The sequence below is a fragment of the Sciurus vulgaris genome (genome assembly GCF_902686455.1).
Source record: "Sciurus vulgaris genome assembly, chromosome: 3".
NCBI lineage: Eukaryota > Metazoa > Chordata > Mammalia > Rodentia > Sciuridae > Sciurus > Sciurus vulgaris.
This window is the reverse complement of record NC_136463.1, coordinates 68,006,740-68,028,686: the sequence shown is the minus strand read 5'-3', so window position 1 is coordinate 68,028,686 and position 21,947 is coordinate 68,006,740. Positions and strand designations below refer to the sequence as shown.

Genomic DNA, 21,947 nt, shown 5'->3' with positions numbered 1-21,947 from the left:
GCAAGGTGAATATAGCTAATGATTATGTATTGTCTATTTCACAATTGCTGAAAGAGTGGATTTTAAATGTTCTCACCAAGAAAGAAGTAAGTGTGTGAGGTGATGAACATGTTCATTAGTCTAATTCATTCATTCCACAAATATTGAGGCATCATATGGTACAATATATACAATTACTATTTGTCAATAAAAATAAAATTAAAAAAAGATTTCTATCTTAGTCCACCTGCCCCACAGTAAGGAGCTCTCTTGGGAGAAAAATCCTACCTTATTCATCTATACATCCTTCAGACCCAGATGTATCTCAGAGTAGGAGCTCACAAAAGTCTGTGAGAGTGGAAATGAATAGTTCACTCAGAAAACTTGAGTTAGTGCTCACAGTTGTATTAACTTATGTGTCAGGCGTGGTGGTAAGGCCTTAACACGTATAACTAACATTATTCCCACTTTACAGATGAGAAGACTGAGGCACAGAGAGGTAAAGTAACTTCTCAGAGTCATAGAACAAGTTAAGTTGTGGTGCTAAGTCTCAAACTTGATGTTCCTTATGCCAAAGCCCCTGGTTCTAGAGGTTAGAACCAGTGTGGGTTGAATTAAGGTGCCGGAAAAGTGGGTGGAGAGGGATAGGTGACTGGGAGGAAGAAGGGGTCAGGGCCCTCTGAGGCCTCAAGGCCTCTGTGGTTGGAATAATCTGCAGTTCAGGCCAAGGAAGATGGAAGAGCCAGAGAATGTGGTCAAGATGCTGGTAGACTGACCAGGTGGAGACAGAATTAGCCTGTCCAGGCCCTTACCACACACAGCACAGGCCTGCAGATTACAGAGGTGTCTGGCAAGAAATGTGAGTAGCCATAGAAATTAGTGCCTCCTGGGCCTACTTAATCACCACCTGAACAGGAAGAGGTAGAGATGCATAATGCCAGGTACGATTAGCTGGCAGCCTCCCTCCTCTCACCTCAGGTCCTGCTGGCCCCTGAGCCATCTATAGAGGCCAACTTCCTGTCTCCCCAACCCTACAAATAAGGAACCTACTTCTGCTCTGTCCTGGCCCTGACCCAAACCACCCCAGGCTCAGAAAGCCATATGAAGCCTCTGCTGTGTGGGTTTGTCTCCCCTCCTGACCTTCTAAGAGCTTGGGACTCTCATACGCAGGCAGTTCTGAAGGCAACTTTAGAACAAGATAAGGGGCAGGGGTTGTAGCTCAGTGATGGGGTGCTTGCCTAGCACGTGTGAGGCACTGGGTTTGATCCTCAGCACCACATTAAAAAATAAATAAAATAAAGATAGTATGTCCATCTACAACTAAAAAAAATTAAACAAACAAACAAAAATCCAGAGAGGCCTGTGTTCAAATCCCAGCCCCTCCACTTCCTGGAGGATCCTGCTCAAGGCGCTTCACTTCCTGCTACTGAAGGGTGAAAGGATAAGGAACATGAAGATAGTCAGTGGGCTTCAGTTCCGGCTCCTTGCTTCCTTTGTTCTTTCTACCTATGTGGCTGTAAAATGAACTGTGGTCATTGCACACAGGAGCCTTGTGCCTGAAAGGAGCAGGTGGAGGAAAGGACTGGGGGCAGCAGGGATGCCTACAGTTCCAGGGCAGGTGTCCTATAGGAATGAAGCAACAGGCACTTAGGTTTCTCAGGATTCTTATCTTCAGTTCTCTAAACAGTTCCACAAATAAGGGTTAATGACCTCCATTTTCTAGTCAAGTGAGGTCCACCCTCATAATAAGCACCTTCAAAAATAACCCAAAAATAACTTCAAAAATAACTCTCACTCTTTCAGGAAAGCCTCAGTCCTTGGCAGAACTGATGGCCTGCATGGGAAGTGAGAAATCATAAAAATAGTTCATTCCACTGAGGCCAGGCTTGTGCTGGAGTGTTGCTGTCCTTCCAGAATTCATCTGAGCCAGACAGTCCTAGCTCCTGATTTCTCCCGAAGGTCACCGTGTGGCTCTTGTTCCAGCCTGAGTTCTTACTCTCCTGTCTTTCTTGTGCCTTCACCATGTTGAATAACTTGACCCTCCTTGAAAAGGCCAGACCTGTTCCTGAGTCTGTGCTTAGGCCTTATGCATGGCAGGCAGTAAGTGATGGTCAGATGGTGGCTGGAAGAATGGACAAGATGGGAGGCTGGTGGAAGGGTGGGTGAACACATGGGTGAGACCAAGTGAATGAGAAGACCTTCAATGGATGGGTGGCTGGGTGGCTGGACGGATCAACAGGTAGATGGCTGGATCTATGGTTGGAGAGGATAACAAGTGGGTAGATGGATGGATCAGTGGCTGTATAAATGGATGCCTTGGTAGTAGGTAGGTAGATGGTCAGCTGGATGGGTGGAGGGAAGGATGAGCAGATAGAGTTCTGACAGGCAGACCTCAGCTCACTAGATGAAAGAGAACTCCTCCAGAACCTGGTAAGTACAGAATGGGGCTGCCTTGGGAACAGTGCATCCTCGTCTCTTTGCATGGTTATTCTAGAATGACACAGCACTGAATGGAAGGTCCATTTAGTGACCTCTACTCCCCTTTCAGGTTATGTTTTGGTGCAAATCAGCCCTCTGTCTAGCTTGTCCAGGTGCAGATCTTAGATTGGGCCCTTTTTGGGGACATGCCCACAATAGGCCCATGTGGAATTAGTGAATGCTTTTGGAGGAAGCTGGCAATCTTCTTGGAGTTTTTTTGGTTTTGGTACTAGGACTTGAACCCAGGGGAGCTTAACCACTGAGCCACATCCCCCAAACCTTTTTATTTATTTTGAGACATGGTCTTGCTAAGTTTTTTAGGGCCTCCTTAATTTGCTGAGGCTGCCCTTGAACTCACAATCTTCTGTCTCAGCCTCCCAAATTGCTGGGATTACAGGTGTGCACCACCATTCCCAGCAGTTTTTTTTTTTGTTTTTTTTTTTTGTTTTTTTTTTCCTGTAAGCCATGAGCAAGTGAGATGTGGGTTGGACTCAAGGCCTTATCTAATGGCAAGACAAGAGATCCTATGGTTACAATTTGGGCTATGGCTATATGGAACCTGCTTCCCTCTTGAATCACTGGTATATAAACTTTTGGGTTCTGGCCTGCTCTGCTCCCCTTTCCCAGGAGCACAGAAGCTATGGACAATGTCCCTTACAATGACAGGTTGCAGGGAACTGGTGGTCCTGGGGGGTCTCCATGGATCAGAAGATGCTGGGGGTGGAGGGACAGCAAGGGGAAGAAGGGTACTAAGAGCCCCAAGTCCAATAGTAGAGTGGGGATGACTTCAAACAAGATCCACTGAGAAGGGTCTAGTTCTTGCCTCTGTAGAGCGCAGGCAAGGGGCAGCTCTCAGCCAGAGAGGCTGACAGGTGGGCAGTTGGCATTCCATAAAGAAGAAGAAGAGACATGAGGGTAAGAAAAGGCTACATGCTCCAAGAAAAGATGCCCAAGGCAACCTAATAGAGTTCTCACACCCCTGATTATGGGGGAGGTACTGGGGATTAAACCCAAAGATGCTCTACCACTGACCTACATCCTAGCCCCTTATTTATTTATTTTGAGACAGGATCTTGTTAAATTGCTGAGGATAGCCTTGAACTTGCAATCCTCCAGCCTCAGCACCCAGAGTTGCTGGGATCACTGGTGTGCACCACTGCACCTGGTATGTCTGGTCTTTAAAGGGCACTAAATCACACCTGATTCAAGTGCTGGGCTTCTACCTCACGCAAACTTCTCTGTATCAGGCAGTGAGACATAAGGGCTGGGCAGAAGAAAAGGGAGAAAAAGGACCAAGTGTCTGCCAGGAGAAGCCTGGCTAAGGTACCTGCCTTGGACTTTTGTCAATCTATCCCTGGCTCCACATGTGCACTTGAGGTCTGGTGGGGTCTCTGCTGGAAATCCCGACCCCTCATTCCAGCCCTCCTTCGTCTTCCCCATCCAGCAAATAGCAGCCCATCTCCAGATTCTCTCCTCTCACAAAACCCTTCAATTTGGCCCTTCCAGCCCCTTCTCCATTGCCACTCCCCTGTTCCACACGACCAGTTGCTCTCCTCACAGTCTCCCCACTTTCCCTGTCGAAGTGGCCAGAATGGCCCTGGTCAGACTTCAGTCAGTTTGAATCTCTGCTCTGCTCAGAACTCTCCCAGAGCCCCACCTCACTCACAGTGAAAGCCAAAGCTGCTCAGGGCGGGCCAGAAAGCTGCCTGCCCCACTCTCTGCCTTCTTCCCAGCCCTGCCCCTGCCTGCCGTTGTGGCATCTCCTTCCTCTGCCTGGACCATGCTGCACCAGACATCTGCAAGGGGCAGGCCCCATTTCATTCCAGGCTCCAACTATATTCCCATCGATGACATCTTAAAAGCGTTGGTTTTGTTTAGTCCTCTACATCTCTTCCTAGCATTTTCCACCTGAAGGTTTTTATTTATCTTTTTTTAGTTGCTCTTCGTCACTCCCATCAGAATGTAAGTGCCAGGTCCAGTTCTTTACCAGTGCCTGGAACAGTGTTGGCACACAGTAGTTACACATGAAGTGCACAAAGTGAAAAAAAAATTAACCCAGAAATGTGTGTTAAGGGTAATGGTAAAATCTGAGGATACTCCACTTAATAATTTTGGGGTGGGGGAAGACAGCAGTTAACCCAGGCATGACACACATGGTTTCCAAATCAGTGGACATGTCCTCTCCATCCTGCTGGAATCTGCTCCATGTAGCTCTTCAATCTTAGCCAGCTGTCAAGCTCCCTTCTGCAACCAACCTGGAGGGACTGCTCAGAACAGGAGGGGAGGGGACTCAAACACCTACTCTAGGGCCTAAGCAGAACCCACTCTGGTCAAAACGCCCACAAATAAACTGGGGACACAGTGTTCCAGTTTGCACCAAGTCTCACTGGCACAGCACCTGTGCTGGGCTGTGTCCAGGAGTCTGGTATCGCCTATGGCTACACCAGCCCCAAATTCTATACTTCCCTCCAAGGCAGTGTTGACTGGCATAGAACTTCTCTGGGTGGTGGCACTCTGACCTGACAAATGAGGAATAGCTTCTCACCCCCAGGTTCCAGAGCGGCCCCCTCTGGGGCGAGAGTCTGAGTAGCCCATAGCAATCACCTGGCCCACCTCTTTCCTGGCTCTGCCTTCCCAGCCTCCAGCCCCGCTAAAGGCTCCTCCTTTTGCTCTCCTTCCACTGCCCCATCTCCTTTCTACTTGCCTCTTTGGTTTCCTTTCTGGTGTTGGAGAAAGTTCCAGGGCCTAAGCTTCAGGTCCTGCTGTGACCCTGCTCAACTTGGTGACCCTGAGCCCTTCAGCACCTACATGTATAGTGGAAAAGTTTTCCTCCCAGGGGAGCTTGTGGATGCTTCAATGCTTCAAGATTCTCCACCCACTGAACCCCCTCTGTGGGTACCTCTTGCTGCTTAGAAGGTCTGATCCTCCCCAGCACAGGTTTACATGTCCCTAAGCATAGGGAACCACGCCTATCCCTGGGCAAACTTTCCACAACCTTGGGGCTTCCTTCTTCTCTAGATCCCCAGTGTCTTGGGAATGACACTGTTCTTCAGCAAGGTTTTACCATATAGATTCAGGTTGCATCAAGAGCTTGACATGATGGACAAATCCCTGTGGACATTCCTTACAAGCCCCTCCTCCCAGCAAGCCAAATAGGCACAGGCCTGAGATGCCTCAGGGTGTTAGGCATCCCAGCTGGGACATGTCTCCCCATTTCTGTCCTGTTCCTCTCAGTGGGTCACCGGCACCCCCACCTTTCCTGCCAGGACCTGGGTCTCCTTTCTGTTTCACCAGCTCTGCCATTCTGCATTGTGGCTCTATGAAGCAGGGTACAGGGAAGGGGCCTGTCCTCAAAAGAACTCCTGTCAACTGGACCATCAGGAGTGGCTTGTGGGATTCTGCTGGTTTTCTGGGCCTCTGTCAATTCTGCACCCTCTACCACGGCCCAAGTAGGGATCCTCCTGCTCTCTTATCTTGTATCACAGCCTCCTGAGAAGTCTTCTGTCTCCAGGCTTGCTCAGACCCAGACTCCAGTCTGAACACACATTTGATCTTGGCTTCCTGGGTCTTCCCACTGCCTACAGGGCCCAGGGCTGGTCCCTGACTAGTGTCAGCCCATTGCAGTAGCCAACTCCTTTGCCAGCTTCAATACCTCCACTTATGCCAAGTGGCTGGCACTTCCTTGTGGCAGTCACCAGTCACTAGCACAGAGATGACATGGGGCCCAAGGGAGCCCAATCAGGAACATTATTTGACCTCCTCTCAATAGGAACAAGGAGACAAGTAGCCCCACTTGCTTCTGTATCCAAGGGCATCTGCAAAGAAGAGGGAAATTACAGGCTAGTCCTAGGTTAGCTAAAGTTCAGTTACTTCCCCCAAATAATTAACAGCATCCTTTTGGAACCTGAGCAGAAAGGACAGGCTCAGAGCTCAGAGAAGGTGCTGTGCTAATGGATGGCAGAGACCTATTCACTACATTTGTTTCCATTTTTCTAGCAATAAGGATGGTCTTCAAGTCAGAAAAGAAAGAAGAATATATAATAAGGAAATGTAGTCCAAAAATCTCTCCAGTTTCTCTTCTTTTGTTCTCGGCTTTGAACTCAGGGCCTAGTGTGCATGCTGAGCGTATGCTCTACCACTGAGCTGCACCCCCAGTCCTCTCTGCCTGCTCTAGTGTATTCCATTCTCTGACCACTGATGGGATGTAAGAGGGACTGGAAGATCAGAGCTGGACAAGGGAGAGAGGCTGAGAACATCAAAGACAAGTTCTAGTTCTTGACCTTAATCCCCAATAAATCCCCAGCCCAGAACAGCCTCTTGAACATATTTGCAATAGTTTGGAAAAAATATAATAATAAGAGCAGCAGATTCAATTCTAGGTATTTTGTCTGTGGAGATACTGATTGATAGCTGGCTAGTTGTCTATCTATCTTATACTGGGGATTGGACCCAGGGGTGCTTTACCACTGAGCTACACCCCCAGTTCTTCTTATTTTTTGTTTTGAGACAGGGTCTCACTAAATTGCTGAGGTTCTTGCTAAGTTGCTGAGCTGGACTTGAACTTGGCATCCTCCTGCCTCAGACTCCCAAGTTGATGGGATTACAGGTGTGCATCATGGCACCCATCTTATGTGAGGCTCTATATCTATTAATTCCTTCAAGCCTCCTCCCAAATCCTGTAGCATGGGGACTATTATCAACCCCACTTCACAAAAGAGTAAGAAAAGGGCTAGAGGGGCTGAAATAATAGCAATACATCAGAAGCCCACATGGGCCCAGGGCAGAGTCGTCACTTCATGTACTTTTTCATGGCTCTCCTTCAGTGCTATACACTTTCAGGGTCCTCCCCTGCTTCTCCAATCTTTGCATTCCTTAAAAGCAAAGTTTTCAACAAATTTTACTGTCTTCTCTTTTCTGCTGAGTCCTAGGTCAATAAATCAGGGGAATATCACAAACCAACCCAATACACATATTACATTATTAATCGAAGCCCATACTTTTTTCAGACTTTCTTAGCTTTTATCCAATGTCCTCTTCATGTTCCAGGATCCCATCCAGGACACCACTTTATGTTTAGTCTCTATGACTCCTTAAGTTCTACTTGGCTGTGACAGTTTCTCAGATCCCCCCTGTCCTCAATGACCTTGACCATTTTGAGGAGGACCTGTCAAGTATTTGGTAGAATACCCCTCAGCTGATTTGTGTCTGATATTTTTTCATGACTACACTGGGGATATGGGTTTGGAGAGGGAGACCACAGAGGTAAAATGTCATTCTTATTACATCATATCAAGGGCACATACTATCTACATGACATATCACTGCTGATGTTGACCTTGATCACATTCTGATCAAGGTTTCTGTTCATCTGGTTTTTTCCCTGTGAAGCTGCTCTTTCCCCCTCTTTCCAAACTGCATTCTTTAGAAGAAAGTCATTGTACATTTAATACTTAAAGCTGTGGAGAGCTTCACTTCGACTCCTCGATAGGGGATTAGCTACATAAATTATTTGGATTTCTTCTATATGGGAAATTTTCCTGTTATGTATTCATTCATTTAATTATGCATCTATCCAATCATGTATGGTCTCATAGGCATTTATTTCATACTCTGAAACCTAGTATGTTTTAATTTTTGCAAAGCATTTGATCCTGGTATCCTTGGTATTCTGGGGGTAGCTGGTAAGCGCAGACAATGAAGCCCATATCTAATGAGTGATAACTACCCACTCTGGAGCACCCAACAACATTGGGAAATCAATATTGCTACTTGATTTTTTTAACAGATCAAACACAAACTGTCAGAGTACACAGCATTTTGAAGGAGCTCTGCTCATGGGGAACGATGCTTTGAAGGATAGTGCATCTGTAAATTTGGTGTGTAGGGAACAGGGAAGCAAAATGCAGTTCCATACAGTCTCAGTCTATGAGTAAAACTGTCCCTACAGGAGCCTCAGGCCCTGTCCGTGGTCCTGCCCTGTGTTCTTAATCAGTCTTGAGGATTCCCACACAAAAGAGCACCAGCTTCTCCAGCTGCAGGCAGTACCTGAGAGTGACAGAGGCTGGATCTTAAAGTCTCTCTCAATAATACAACAGGATGAAATGAACAAGATGAAATTTAATAGGAATAAGGATCAAGTAACAAGCTTAGATTCAATAAAGACACAAACAGGCCTGATCTCTTCAACAAGTCAGAGTTATGGAGCGGGGAGGCACAGGGGTACAACCAGATGCACTGCACGGTCCAGGAAAGAAAAATGGTTTTAAACAAATCAGCCAAAAAGTGGACATTTTCAGATCAAATAAGGAATTCTGGAAAAAGTATCTGTACTAAATGTGATGAGAATTTATTGAAGCAGAAAGGTGATAATCATTTACTGGAAAGAAATTAGGTCACAAAACACTGTGTGGGATATGATCTCATTGTATGGAAAAAATCTACACATAAGCATAGAAACAGCTCTAAAAGAATGTGACCAAAAAGGTCACCCAAGGGCTCCTTGGGGAATGGGAACATAATACTTTTATTTCTGATTGTATTTCCAATTTGTTGTACTACATATAGATCATTTCTATAATAATATACAATTATGGTTTAATAAGAAAAAAAAATCACTGTCCCTTCCCATGGCAGACAATCCCTGGCAGAAGTTTCTAAAACAGATCCCTGAAGATTTCAGTGGCAGGAGATAGCATGAATGGAGAGTATGGACACCCTGAAAATGCAGGCCTACCCTGAGTTGCTGTGCATGTGGTGATGTGGTAGGGACTCCTGGTCCAGGCTCTTCATGTTATTGTTAGAAAAAGTCACATGATTAGTCAATGGCAACTCCAGGGTCAGAAGCCAGAGGTTTTGGCCCTTTCTGGGTTGTAAAGAAAACTTGGGACTTCAGGTCAGGGGATATTTGGCATAAAGCAGGTAAGATGGGAGTGAGTGTGTGGGGGAGGAGCAAAGGGGCAGGAGTGCTGTATTAAAATATTTAAAAGGCTGTCACATAGAAGAGAAACCCACATGGGCCCCTGTGCACAACCAGCAGGTTTGTATCTAGAGTATAGAAGGAGGAGAAGGTTCTAATGATAGGAGCTGTCCAGCTTAGAGGGTAAGATGGTGAGGCTTGGGGCTTGTGGCTGAGGCTGGTGGCCTCCTGCCAGAGGTTTCTGGGAGACCATTCCAGGACTGAAACTCTATGGTTCTGGAATCACCTGTTTCAGTCAAAGCAGAGTGACTTCTCTCACCTACAGCCAGTGTCCTGAGAGGGAGAAGCTCAGCTCTCCTAGTTTTAGGGGACTGTTCAACGTGCCTCAGATGGGAGCCACTAGTGAAGGGGAGGTTTTGCTGGCCTTTGGGGGAAGAAGAAGGATCTAGGTGGTGGTAGGTAATGTCCCTGAGCAAAGCCAGAAGAGGGGGAGGCCAGGCTCCAAAGGCAGCAGTGAGCTTCCTGGAATAAACTGGAGTCTTCAGATCTGACACCTACCTCACTCTCTTCCACCTGCTACTCTCAGGGATGTCCAGGTACTCAGGAAGGGAAGACCATCACCTCCCACTTGTCAGGTAACAGGGAGGCATGAGCCCACTGGTCATCACCCAGTACCACCCATGTTCCAAGATGCCAGGCCTGATCTGTCCTGGGAACAGAATTCCAGCCAGTGCCCACTGGAGACCCATGGAACCAGGCTTCCTATGCAGGACCTGAGGTCTCAGGTGGCCTTGGAAATCCACTGCTCAGGCCTTTTGTCCCCATGAGAAAATTGTGACCATTGTAGAGTGGGAAGGAGCTTGAGGATGAGGGATACTTTCCAGTCAAGTGAGTGGCTAGTACTCCCCTCAAAAACACAGTCTCTGTGCTAATGGTGGTGAGAGGACACTAGCCTCTGGCATTTACTGATATTACTCTGTCCACCCACCCGCAGCACCAAACCTGAGATTCCAGCCTTGCTAACAATCCACACAACTCCTGCTTTCCACCATGAATGTGGCCACACTATGGGAAAACACGCCGCTCAGATAACCACTTCCCAGGCTTGGCTCTGCTGGCCTGTCGCAGCCAACACAGTCAGCTGCCAGCCAGGCCTGCATGGGAGGTCACCAGGCACTGGGCGAGAATCCAGGATGGCCCCAAGCAGACCCCTCCTTCCGTGTTCGTGGCAGGGGCTGCAGTCAAGGCAAAGTGCCCCTGCTTGTCCCTTGGGTAAGGCCCAGCAGGGTGCACAAGGACCCCTGCAACTCAGTCTTCAGAGGATGGGGGTTCCCAGGCCACATTTTGACAGCGCCTATCCCCAAGAATCCACCGGGTTCGCAGATCGCTCAGAGGAACCCGCACTGAGCGTGACGTGTATGCCAGCAGTCTGGGGCTGAGGGTGGAAAGCAAGGGTCTGACTGGGCAGGGGCTACCCCGGGTCCGCGATGCCCGGTCCTAGCGGAGGGAATGGGGTTGGCACAGGTAGAAATTCTCACGCGAAGCAAGCCACTGCCTTGGGTTTGTGGAGCGCGGAGGCTGGTCCCAGGCGTGGGTGACACGCCGGGGAAGCTGGGGGAGGGGCGACGCGGAGGGCACCGAGGCCCGGCTCGCGAGGGCAGCGGGTTCAGGGACAGTAGCGCCAGGGGCCGGCCGGGCGCGGCCGCCTTACCTCCTCGCCCTGGCCGAAGCGCAGTCCGAGCGCCGCGACGCGCTCCACACGCAGGAAGCCGTCGGGGTCGCGGCCGCACACCTCGAACACCTCGCGCAGGCGGCGCACGGAGCGCAGCAGAGCCGCGGGGGCGCCCGCCCAGCCCGCGCCGCCTGCCATCCGGGCGGGCCCCGCAGCTAGCCCGAGCCCCGCGCCGCGCGCCGCGCCCGCCGCAGCCCGCCCTGCGCCGCCATCGCCGCGCGCCCTGGGCCGCCGCCCGGCCGCCCGCCTAGGTCTGCGACGCGCAGCCTCCGCCCGGCGGCGGCCGTTCGAGTCAGCTGCGGCGCCGCAGCCCCGCCGCTCGGGGTGGGGGGAGGGGAGGGGGCAGGAGAGGGGCGGGGGCCGCGCGCGAGCCCGAGGCAGGCGGCGGCGGCGGGGACGCGGCAGACAAAAGGAGCCGCGCACGGCCTCGGGAGTGGGGCAGCACTCGCTAGCAGGCAGCGGAGCGCGCAACCGGCCGCTGCCTTCTCCTCGGACTCAGTTTCCCTCGGCGTAGTGGCCTCTTTCCCTGGAAACCCCGGAGAGTGGCCTGCCGCGCCACCACTGTGCGCAGCGAGTGTTCTGAAATTCAGAGTTGTCCCAAGGCCCCGCCCCTCCTGAGAGAAATCATGGTTATGAGGCCTGAGCCCCCGGACCACCCGCGCCGGGTCCAGCAACCCCTTATCCATCAGCCCTAAGTTCCTGGTCCCTCTACACTGTGGCCAATCCATCCCTGCTTACTGTATGTGCCTTCTGTTAGCACCTGCCATTTACAGAGAGCTCAGTATGTTCCAGGTGCGGTTGACTCGATTCTGAGGAAGCTGAGATTCAGAGAGGATGGACTATTTAACTTCGGGTACATAGCTTGTGAGAGGTAGGGCCAGGATTCATACCCAGATCTGGATGCATCTGGACTATTCTTCCCTTGATCTGTGCTGCCCCAGAAAGAACGATCTCCAGGCAGCCCTCTGTGATCTGAGGCCCACAAAGTCTTCTCCCACAGCACTTGTGGAGCCTTCTCAGGGTGAGGGGGAAGAGCATAAAAGGAGGAGCAGGGAACAGGCTCAGTTTGGAAGAGGGAGCTTGGGATGGGGTGGGAGGGGTAGAGAGGACCAGGGACAGGCAGGAGGAAGAAAATATGAGGCCCTTCCATTAGACTTCCTTATTGCAGGGCCCAGGGATACCTGAAGCTTTGGGGACCGTTGCGTCCTCCCTCCCCAACCCCCGTTTCTCCCACTCTCACACCTCCCTGGCTGCCCTATCCACCCCAAGCTCAGAGCCCAGGACAGAATCTCCAGCCTGAGATTCTGCCTCAGCTCCTCATTCTGACTCATACGCCAGCTTCCCCACACTGCAGGACCAGGCCTGATCTTCTTTCCTGGCTCCACCTCCTTGCTCAGCACAAGAGGCCCTTGTGGTAATGGTTGCCCTCAACCCAAATACAGGCTTTGACTGAACTCAGTCCCACTTAAGATTCCTAGTTTAGCAGACAGGGTTCCTCCTGCAGGAAGCTTTCCCTCGCACCCCATCTTGCCTCCTAGTCTGAATTCTAGGCTCTTCTTCCAGGTGTCCACTTTTGTAATTTCCTGCTGTCCATCTTCCCCAATATGCTGGGAAGCCCTTCAGGGGAAAATATGTCTTAATGATCTCATGTCTCTGATCTCCAACCAAGAGTGGACCCAGAGGAAGGCCCTGCTCCGAGAAGATGGGTTGGCCCTGTCCACTGCAGGAGTTGAGAGAATGTAGTGACCCAGATAGAAATTGCAGAAGGGGCTATGTGGCTTGCCCTCTCTGAACCTTGCAGTTGCCCTGCTCCACTTTGGAAAATATAATATACATAAATTATATATTGTACATTCATTTCTCTGGTAGCTGGTTGTCCCTTTCAGCAAATACCAACATTCTTGAGTCTCAGTTTCCTCATATGTATAATGGGGTTAGTAATATCACTCTTAATGGATTACTGAAGATGAGAGGGTTTGGATATTACGTCCCTCTGCCTGCCCTGTGAACTCCAGGAGGAAGTAAAGGAGGATGAGAGGGAAGAGAAAGAGGCCAAGTGCAGGAGATCCAGCCAGGCCCTTGGCAGAAAGGTGGAAGTGGGAGCTGGGGCCACCACCTGCCCTGGGGACCCTGATAATCATTCATCCAAGGTCAGCTCTTGCTCATTTTCTTAACCCAAGGTGCTCAGCACAGAAAGGAGATGGGCAGAAGCTGGGGTTCCCCTTGGTGGGAGCTTCAGAAATTACTCTCAGAGCTCTGGGAACAAATCCCAGGGAGGGCGGCCCATCACAGGCATGCTCTCTGGGTTTGCCACATTCCTTTTATTGAGTACCCATGTTGTACTGGGTGTGCTGGGGAACAGAAAAACAGAAGTTACAACCCCTGTCCTTGCCAAACTTAATACTGGGCAGTAATGACACAGTGTGGTCTACAGTGAGGTCCAGGCTCTGGAATCCCAGAAAAGCCTGCTGAGTGCCGACCCAAAAGACACTCCAAGATGGTTCCATTTCCAGGGTTCTTGGTTCTTAGAGGTGGATCTGGGGCCAGGATCCCAGGGCTTCCAATATCTTGATCCAGGAACTCAGAATGCAGCTGCATGTTGGGGCCTCACTGCAGGACTGGGAACCTGGAATGGAGTGGTTGCACCAGGGAAGAAAGAGGTCCCTTGATGGAGGGATGAGCAAGAAGGCTTAGCACCTTCCTTCTGTCCTCCTTGTCCTCCAGGTAATCCCTGATTCTCCAGGTGATTTCCAAAGCTGCAGGCTGGGACTATGCTGGGGAATACACATGGACTGGGCAGCTGGGATTCAGACTCACTGTCTAGGAAGAAATAGGTTTGGTCAAGTCCCTACTCTACTGAAAACACCTCAGTGACTCCCACTGTTTGTTCTGGTCTGGAATAGTGCCTTCATGCTCTCCTGCCGGTCCTTGCTCATCAAGAAGCAGTTCAGCTCCCTCCTGCCTTCTTTTGCTTGAGGTTTGGGGTGGGCGTGGGGTTTGTTCCTATCCCCTCCTCATTTCCACTCCTCTGGCCAGTTTCTGTCCTCCTAGATTCTGAGGATGTGGTACCTCCTACAAGAAGCAGTCCCTGACCACACCTTCCCTCACCCCTGACCTGCTTCTCTCCCCTGTGCTTCTGCAGCCCACAGCAGAGAAGAGGAACGCGCACACTGTGGGGGTAGGGCTGTGGTGAGGATAGATGAATTGATATATGTAATCAGAACAGTGTCAGCACCACCTCTAACCCTTATCACAAGTGCCTCTGGAAAGAGTTTACATGAGTGACATGAGGTCCCTGAGAATACAGACTGTCCATTTCTCTTTTGCTCTCTCTAGTTCTCACAGTGTCTGCTACACACACACACACACACACAAGGCTGAGAAGGAATCAATTAAAACATCAACATCACCCTCCTAACCATACCCATGTCCTAATCATGAGGATCTGTAAATGTCACCCTATTAAGAAAAGGGTCTTTGGAGATCTGATTAAGGATCTAGAGATGGGAGATTATCCTGGGTTGTCGAGGGAGGGACACTAAATGCAATCACATGTATCCTTAGAAAAGAAAGATCAGACAGACTTAACACAAAAAGAGGGTAATATGAGGGGCCAGGGCAGAGATTGAAGTCTGGCAGCCACCAGAAGCTGAAGGAGCCAGGAAAAGAATCTCCTAAGAGCCTCTGCAAGAGCACAGTCCTGCCAACACCTGCATTTCAGCCTTCTAGCCCCAGAACTGTGAAAGAATAAATTTCTTTTGTTTAAACCACCAAGTTGCAAGTAGCTTAGGGCAGCACAACAGTCATAGTAAATGAATATATACAGTTTAAATATCATGTGCAAGTTTAATTAAGGGTTATGGGTCTTAGAATCCAGAACAGCTGAGCTATGCACCAAAGTCTGCTACTCTTTAAGCCTGGCAATTCTGGACAAGTTAGTTTCTCTGAACCTGTTTCCTTGTCTAAAAAGGAAGGATTGTAGTTCTTACTTTGCAGATGTCCTGCCGGCATTAATAAGAAAATGTTAGTGCCAGTGCCTGATGTCACTCGCCTTGTGGTGGTTATTCTTGTGTCAGTATGGAGCAACGTTGGACTAGTGTAGAAGAGGGTGCCTTTCTGTATTTCATCCCATGGGCCTTGACTTCAGCATCTATCTTGTCAGGAAATGGGGCAGGACTCACCATTCTTCCTGCTCACAACCCTCTGAGTTTTATTATTTTTCTAACCATGAATAATTATCGCTTTGGAAGGGAAGAAGGTGGTGTGAATTTCTTTTCCTTCTTCACCTGTCTCAAAATAAGCCTCAGTTCACAGAGAGTGGCCATGTGCTCAGAGACACAGCCAGCACTTCTTGTGAGTGCCAGGGACCCTGGCTGGCCTGGGGTCACCAGGGTGCATACAGCAGGACATCTTGGAACCTCATTTTTCCTTTGCCATAGGAGCTCATGTCAGGAAGGGGGCCCACCCAGAACCTTCTCCAACCCTCAGAGGCAGGACTAGCTGCTTGCTAAATTTCCTTCCAGAATTCTTAGAAGAAAGGGTGAAAACCTTACTAATTACCCAAACTGGGCTGCAGTTCCTATATCATCGGCTGCAGAAATGGCCTGTGAGAATGGCTTTCTGGCAGGGCACTAGCATTTACCTGTGGGTTCCTCAAAGTGTAGGAAGCAACCTCCTGCCTGGGTCTCACCTCCTACCCTCATAAGCTCCTGCTTCTGGCCTTCTCTGCTGCCCCCTTGTGCCTAAAAGAAAAACTCCTAAGTCCAAGTTTGGGTTGCAAGCAGGGGAGGCCCTTTGCAGTTCTAATGCCCTCTTTCTGAAACACCATCGACCACACTCAGGTACCCACTTATTATCCCAAGCATTATGCGGCAGACTTCAGTCTCAACATGGAGTTGATCAATGGAATGCCTGCTTGCCTTGTACAGGCTCTTCCTCTCTCTGGAGTGTCCTCCCTTTCTACCACCAGTCATCTTCAGTTGCCATCTCCTCCAAGAAGCCGTCTCTGAGCCAGTTGCCCTCACTGCTCTCCTCCTGCAGAACTTCATGCAGCCCCTTCTACAGTGTTTTCATGATATATGGTGGTGCCCTGCCCATCCACTGCCCCTGGCCTGGTCAGGACACCAGGCCCACTTCTTAAAGCTGAAGAAATCATTCCAAGATCAGAAAAGGGGTTGCAGGGTGAAGAGTCAAGGGTGAAGGCAGTGCTGTCAGAGAAGCAGGAGGAGAAGGGGGATCGGGAGCAGATGGCTGGAGCTGAAGAATTGAGGACAGGGAGTCACAACTAAGCATGCACACCTTCACTATGCAGCAACACAACTGCGTGCTTTATGTTCTCAAAGGCAAGGACCCTCCCTACCAACCCAGAGACACTGTCAGCTGGGACCAGAAATACTAAAGTGACAGTGAAGGGTCTCTGGTGACCAGTGCTCTCTCTGGGTGAGGGAGCTGCCTGAACCTCTCTAAAGCAGTAATGCAAATAATCCCGTAAGGATGGAAAAACAAACCCAGTTCCCTGGAATCTAAATTGGGCAAAAAGCCTCCTTTTGACAAAAGGAAACTGATAAATATGTCCAGGAGATGATAGTTTCTATGACCAATAAAAGGCCATTTGTTAGCTTTTTAATTTTGTGTGTGATTTTTTTGGACATGGGACATTTTAAAACCTGGTAAGGCAGTCAAAGCATGATCTTTAGGATTGCTTCCACTGCTTTTATGTTCAGAGTCCTTCTCTATGGTGAAAGTCACTAATATTTTTGCCAACATTTCCAGCTCACCTCCTTTTAGACAGAGTAGTCTTTTTTTTTTTTGAACCCTATGACTTGGTGAAGCTGTGAGACAAGTTCTGATAATGACTGTGTGAGGAAGCGATGGCATATCTGGCCTGAGCCTTTGCTTGCCGATGGTGCTCTGTCCAATCTGGCAGCCACATGTAATTATTCACAATTAAAATTAAAATTAGAAATATGAACTTTCATTCTCACTAGCCACATCTCAAGGGTTCAACAGCCATATGTGGCTGGTGGTCATTCTATCGGACAGGGCAGCCTGGATTCTCTTTCTGGCACCAAGTGGTAGCTGATCAGTCACTCTGGGGCCTTGGGAAACTGGGCTGAGCAGTTCTACTGACCAGTGATGAATGTGCAGCAGAGCGGAAAATATACTTTTGTGGCTTTGAAGAAAAAGAAATTTTGGGGTTACTTGTGCTTTCTTTTTTTAACTATATAGGATAAAGTGGACCTGCTAGCCTGTTCCATTCTATTTATCAAATCAAATCACCATTAATCAGAGACTTCTTTTCTTTTTTCATGTTTTTGGCAGTATTGGGGATGGAATTCAGGACTTTGCACATTCAAGGCAAGTGCTCTTCCAGTTAGACCCTCAACCCCTATGACAGTTTTAAATATTAAAAAATTCTCTTTTATTAGTAAGGAAAGTTTCCAATTACCCTCTTAATTTTGGTTTCTTGGCCATGCTTTCTTGTTTATTCTCCAAGGTGATCATTCTGTCTAGATACATTCTTCTTGCTGGGATGGTGCCTGGAATTGTGTTTGACCAGGACATGTGTGTGGGAAGAACTGTACGACGAACGAGCCACTTTCCCCATCCAGAACCATGGTGGACTCTTCCATTTACTGGGTGCCCATTCAGCTGAGACCCTCACATGCCTGTCTGCTCAGCAGCATGGTGCTGAGTCAAAAGCAATGGGAGAAAAATAAGGACAACATTGTGCCTTATAAAGCAAAAGCAAGTCTTTTTAAAGAGCCACACTTTCCATTCCTTCCTCTCTGCTCTTTTGGGGTTGAAAGGGCCTCTTTTTTTTTTTTTTTTTGGTAATAAATTCCCCTTTGCCCAAAAAAACCAAATCACTCTTAGATTGTGTGTGTGGTTGTTGCTTATTTCTAAATATACAAGTTGACAAAATGTATTTTGGAAAACTTACTGACCTGTGAAATCTCAAAATCTGGATTTTTTTTTTCTTTCATCATGCAGGGGGTTGAACCCAGGACCACACACATGCTAGGCAGGGGCTCTACTACAGAGCTGTTCTCCAGGATTAGAGTTTTCAATAGGTCTGTCTGGATTACCCAGACTATCTCGTTTGAGATTTTGCATTGGGGGTGCTACAACAAATGGGGTCTTTGTTCCTGTTTTTCTGTTTATATAGTTCTCTGTTAACATAGAGCTGTGTTATGTAGCAACAATCTACTGAGCACCTTTGAACAAAGCCTTATCCTCTGCTGGAAGCCCACAGTCTAACCAGGGAGTTAGGAAGACAGTTGCTAATCACAGCACTCTAAGGAGAAACTGTCAAGGAAGCAAGAGTAGTACTCTCAACATAGCTTGGGTCAATTTAGGAAAGTAAGGTGTAAAGAAAGTTTACTGAATGACTGCCACAAACTCAAAAAGACTAGGTATTTTAGTAATGATATATATTTTTTTCATCTTGTAGATGTGAGTATGGGCAGTAATGGTGGAGCTTTTTAATTTTATTTTAAAAATTAATTTATTTTTAATATACATATTTTTTAGTTAGCTGTGGACCCTTATTTTATTTATTTATTTGTATGTGGTGCTGAGAATCAAACCCAGTGCTTTGCATGTGCTAGGCAAGTGCTCCACCACTGAGTCACAGCACCAGCCCCTGGTGGAGTTTTTGATGGAGATATGGATTGCCTAATTCCATTCTGTTTTCCACCCATAAATGACCAAGTTGGGAAGGGAGCATCCTGTCCATTGATTTTTCATTTTACTTTGACCCAGACCCCAAACATTTAGAATTGTTGCAATAGAAAGCAGGCCCTTATTTTTGTGGTCTGGGGTTAAGATATGCCTCCTTTCACATTTTACATATAGGATATTAGGCAGCATCCCCATGTGAGAAAAAAGAATGGAGGATAGGAAGAATGTAAGCCAATTTCTTTGTGGTGTACTGTTTTCCACTTGCATGCTTCTCTACTTGGCCTCCTGGGGAGAGTTTCTCCATAGTTTGTTTACCTCCTACATGTTATAGATTCCAAAATCCTACTTGCAACTGCTTGCTGGACATATCTCCACCTGGACATTTTCAAGATCCTATCCTCAGTTGCTAATTCTGTTGGATCCCCTTCAGGAACACTGTCCATATCTCAGGGCACCGTGATCATCATTTATGTGGCCATTTTCACAACTAAATCTTAAGATCATAGAAGGTAGAGGCCAAGGTCTTTTCTTCTTTTGTATCTGCAATTCTCAGCACAGGGCTGGGTACAATTATAGCCAATCAACAAGTTTCTTTGAACAAAGGAATACAGTCAGCAGAGGGTACTGGGAACGATTACATCTGCTGTTTTCTTGGCAGTTTTGTTTTTTCAGTACTAGGGATTGAACCCAGGGTTACTCTATTACTGAGCTACATTCCCAGTTCTTTTTATTTTTGAAAGAGTGTCATTCAGTTGCTGAGGTTGGCCCTGGAACTTACGATCCTCCTGCCTCAAGCTCCTCTAAGTCTCTGGAATTATAGGTGTGTGCCACTGTACCTTTTCTTTTCTTTTTCCCCACACACAACAATTCTCACTAAGTTGCCAGGCGGGCCTCAAATTTGCAATCCTCCTGCCTCAGCCTCCCAAGTTACTGAGATAATAAACAAATGCTACCGCACTTGGCTTTGACAATGCTTTCTTTAACTTCTGAGCAGGAAAGGGCCCTGTTCAGATTTCACTGTGACTTCTGTTTCACATAGAGGAAGTGGCCCCTTTGCTGGGGATGTTCTGCGTGAACCATGTAACCCAGAGGCTTGATCCTCTTTATTGTGACCTACTTGGTTCCCAGCATGAATATGTGGTAGAACACCTAGAGAAATTTCACAGTATGATCTTTTGGATATAATACAGAAAGATAAAAGGTACTTTGACCCTATTTAGGAAAAAAGTATGAAGTCGCTTTGGGAACTTTAAATATGCACACATATTCATATTTAATATGTATACATACATGGACATTTACAGTATAAAGGGACTTTTAGAAGGTACTTTAACAGAAACCAAATATACTCATTACAATTAGTTTCTCATGACATTATTGTTTTCACGTATGGATTTGCCAGCATTTCTAAAAGAACAAAATGTGAGAAATTTAAACCAATAGTGACTCACATTGCTATAGTGTGGTCCTAATAGTTACAGAAATTCAGTCAACATTGCAAAAGGACTTTTTTGGGGGGGCACTGGGGACTGAGCCCAGGTGTGCTTAACCACTGAGCCACATCCCCAGCTCCTTTCTATATATTTTATTTTGAAACAGGGTCTCACTAAGTTGCTAAAGCTGGCTTCAAACTCACAATGCTGTCTCAGCCTCATGAGCTGCTGGACCAGCTCCTTTTTTATTTCTTGAGACAAGTACTTGTTAAGACGCCCAGGCTGGCCTTGAATTTGTGATCCTCCTGCCTCAGCTTCTCAAGTTGCTGGGATTATAGGCGTGTGCCACCATGCCCAGCTAAAAGAGCTTCTTTTAAATTGGTAGTTAAATAGGTCTTCAGTGGAACTCACTTCAGCAAGGAGACAGGTCTGGAAAGTCACTGTGAATAATGCTTGCTGAGAGAATCTGGATGAGGTTGTGTCGGAGGTTATTCTGACATACAGTGAGCAGGCCAAGCCATCTTACTGATAGAAATTGAGGAAGACCTAGGGATGAGGGTAAATGCCACAAGATGTTGGTCACCACTAGCCGCTTTCCTTGGTGGTGGGGGGAGGGGCAGGAGGAGGAACATTGGGATGCTACCACTTGGTGATGGGTTAAATTCTTGCTTCCAGCACCGTCTGTCCCTTCCCAACTCCCTAACTGTTCAGGCCCCAGGGAGTTCAGAATTGCCAAATGGGCCTGAGGATGTCCCAGAAAGCAGAGCCCTGTGCAGACAAACACTGGGCACAGGGGTTCATAAAAGACGTAAGTTCTAGCCCACATCCTCAAGGAGAAGCATGTTCAGGAATGAAGCGGTGTGATCTAGAGGGTCCAACCCCCAACAACTCTAGTGTTAACTAAGATGCTTTAGGTAGGTCATAGGGAAAAGACAGCTATTTGCAGTATCTGAGTTTCTAGTTCTCATTCCAGTGGTCCTTAAGCCTGGTGCCCAGCGACCTTGCCTGAGAAGCTTCAGACACTTTCTTGCACATACTCTCACTTTCTCTCAGGACCAGCAACAGCAGGGGGCGGGGGAGTTTGGGATGAACCAGAACACTCACAGGTTCTCCAGGAGAAGTCTCCTCTCTTCCCAGCCTTCCCGCAGAAGACCAGCCCTGGCCTCTGATCTACAGGTACAGTTCACATCTTTTTCAATCCTTTGTTTGATGAGACACCCATATGAGGACAGCTCTGACCTGCTCACAGGGTTCAGGGTGGATTCTTTCTCCCTTAGTAGAGGGGAAGTGGCCCACATAATGGGGTTAATGGAACAGTAAAACTCATGAATGGTGGTTTATACTGTTTACACGTGTAGTGTCTGTGGAAAAGAGTTGAGATGTCCGAGAGAATTGTGGGGACCTAACACGTGACTTCTGATTGGTCAGAGGGTCCTGGCATTTTTAGCCGATGGCTCATTTTAAGATAAGTCAGCCTACTTCAGAGATTTGAGTCATCCCTGAGTCTGGCAAGCCATAAAAAAGCATTTCACCAAAGTTATTTTACTTTAACTTTTGAGAGGTTCTGGAAATAGAAACATCTTTCCCATACAGATGAGGAGAAGAGGAGACCCAAAAACACCCTTAAAAGAAAGGAAGAGGTTTAATATTTCAAAAGATCAGGGAGAAATGGAAGTGAGAAAACAAAGCTTGATGCATGTGAAGAAATTAAATAACTCCTCACATC

At 47.9% G+C, this 21,947-nt stretch overlaps 1 protein-coding gene across 1 annotated transcript in view; it reads right to left on the bottom strand.

Moving 5' to 3' along the window:
* Positions 1-11,424, bottom strand: part of RAB11FIP4 (RAB11 family interacting protein 4) — a 112,950-nt gene extending 101,526 nt beyond the window's left edge. Inside the window, exon 1 of the mRNA XM_079130459.1 lies at positions 11,085-11,424. Within this exon, the coding sequence (XP_078986585.1) occupies positions 11,085-11,243 (159 nt within the window). The 5' untranslated portion in view covers positions 11,244-11,424. The remainder of the gene's footprint in view (positions 1-11,084) is intronic.
* Positions 11,425-21,947: the final 10,523 nt, after the last annotated feature.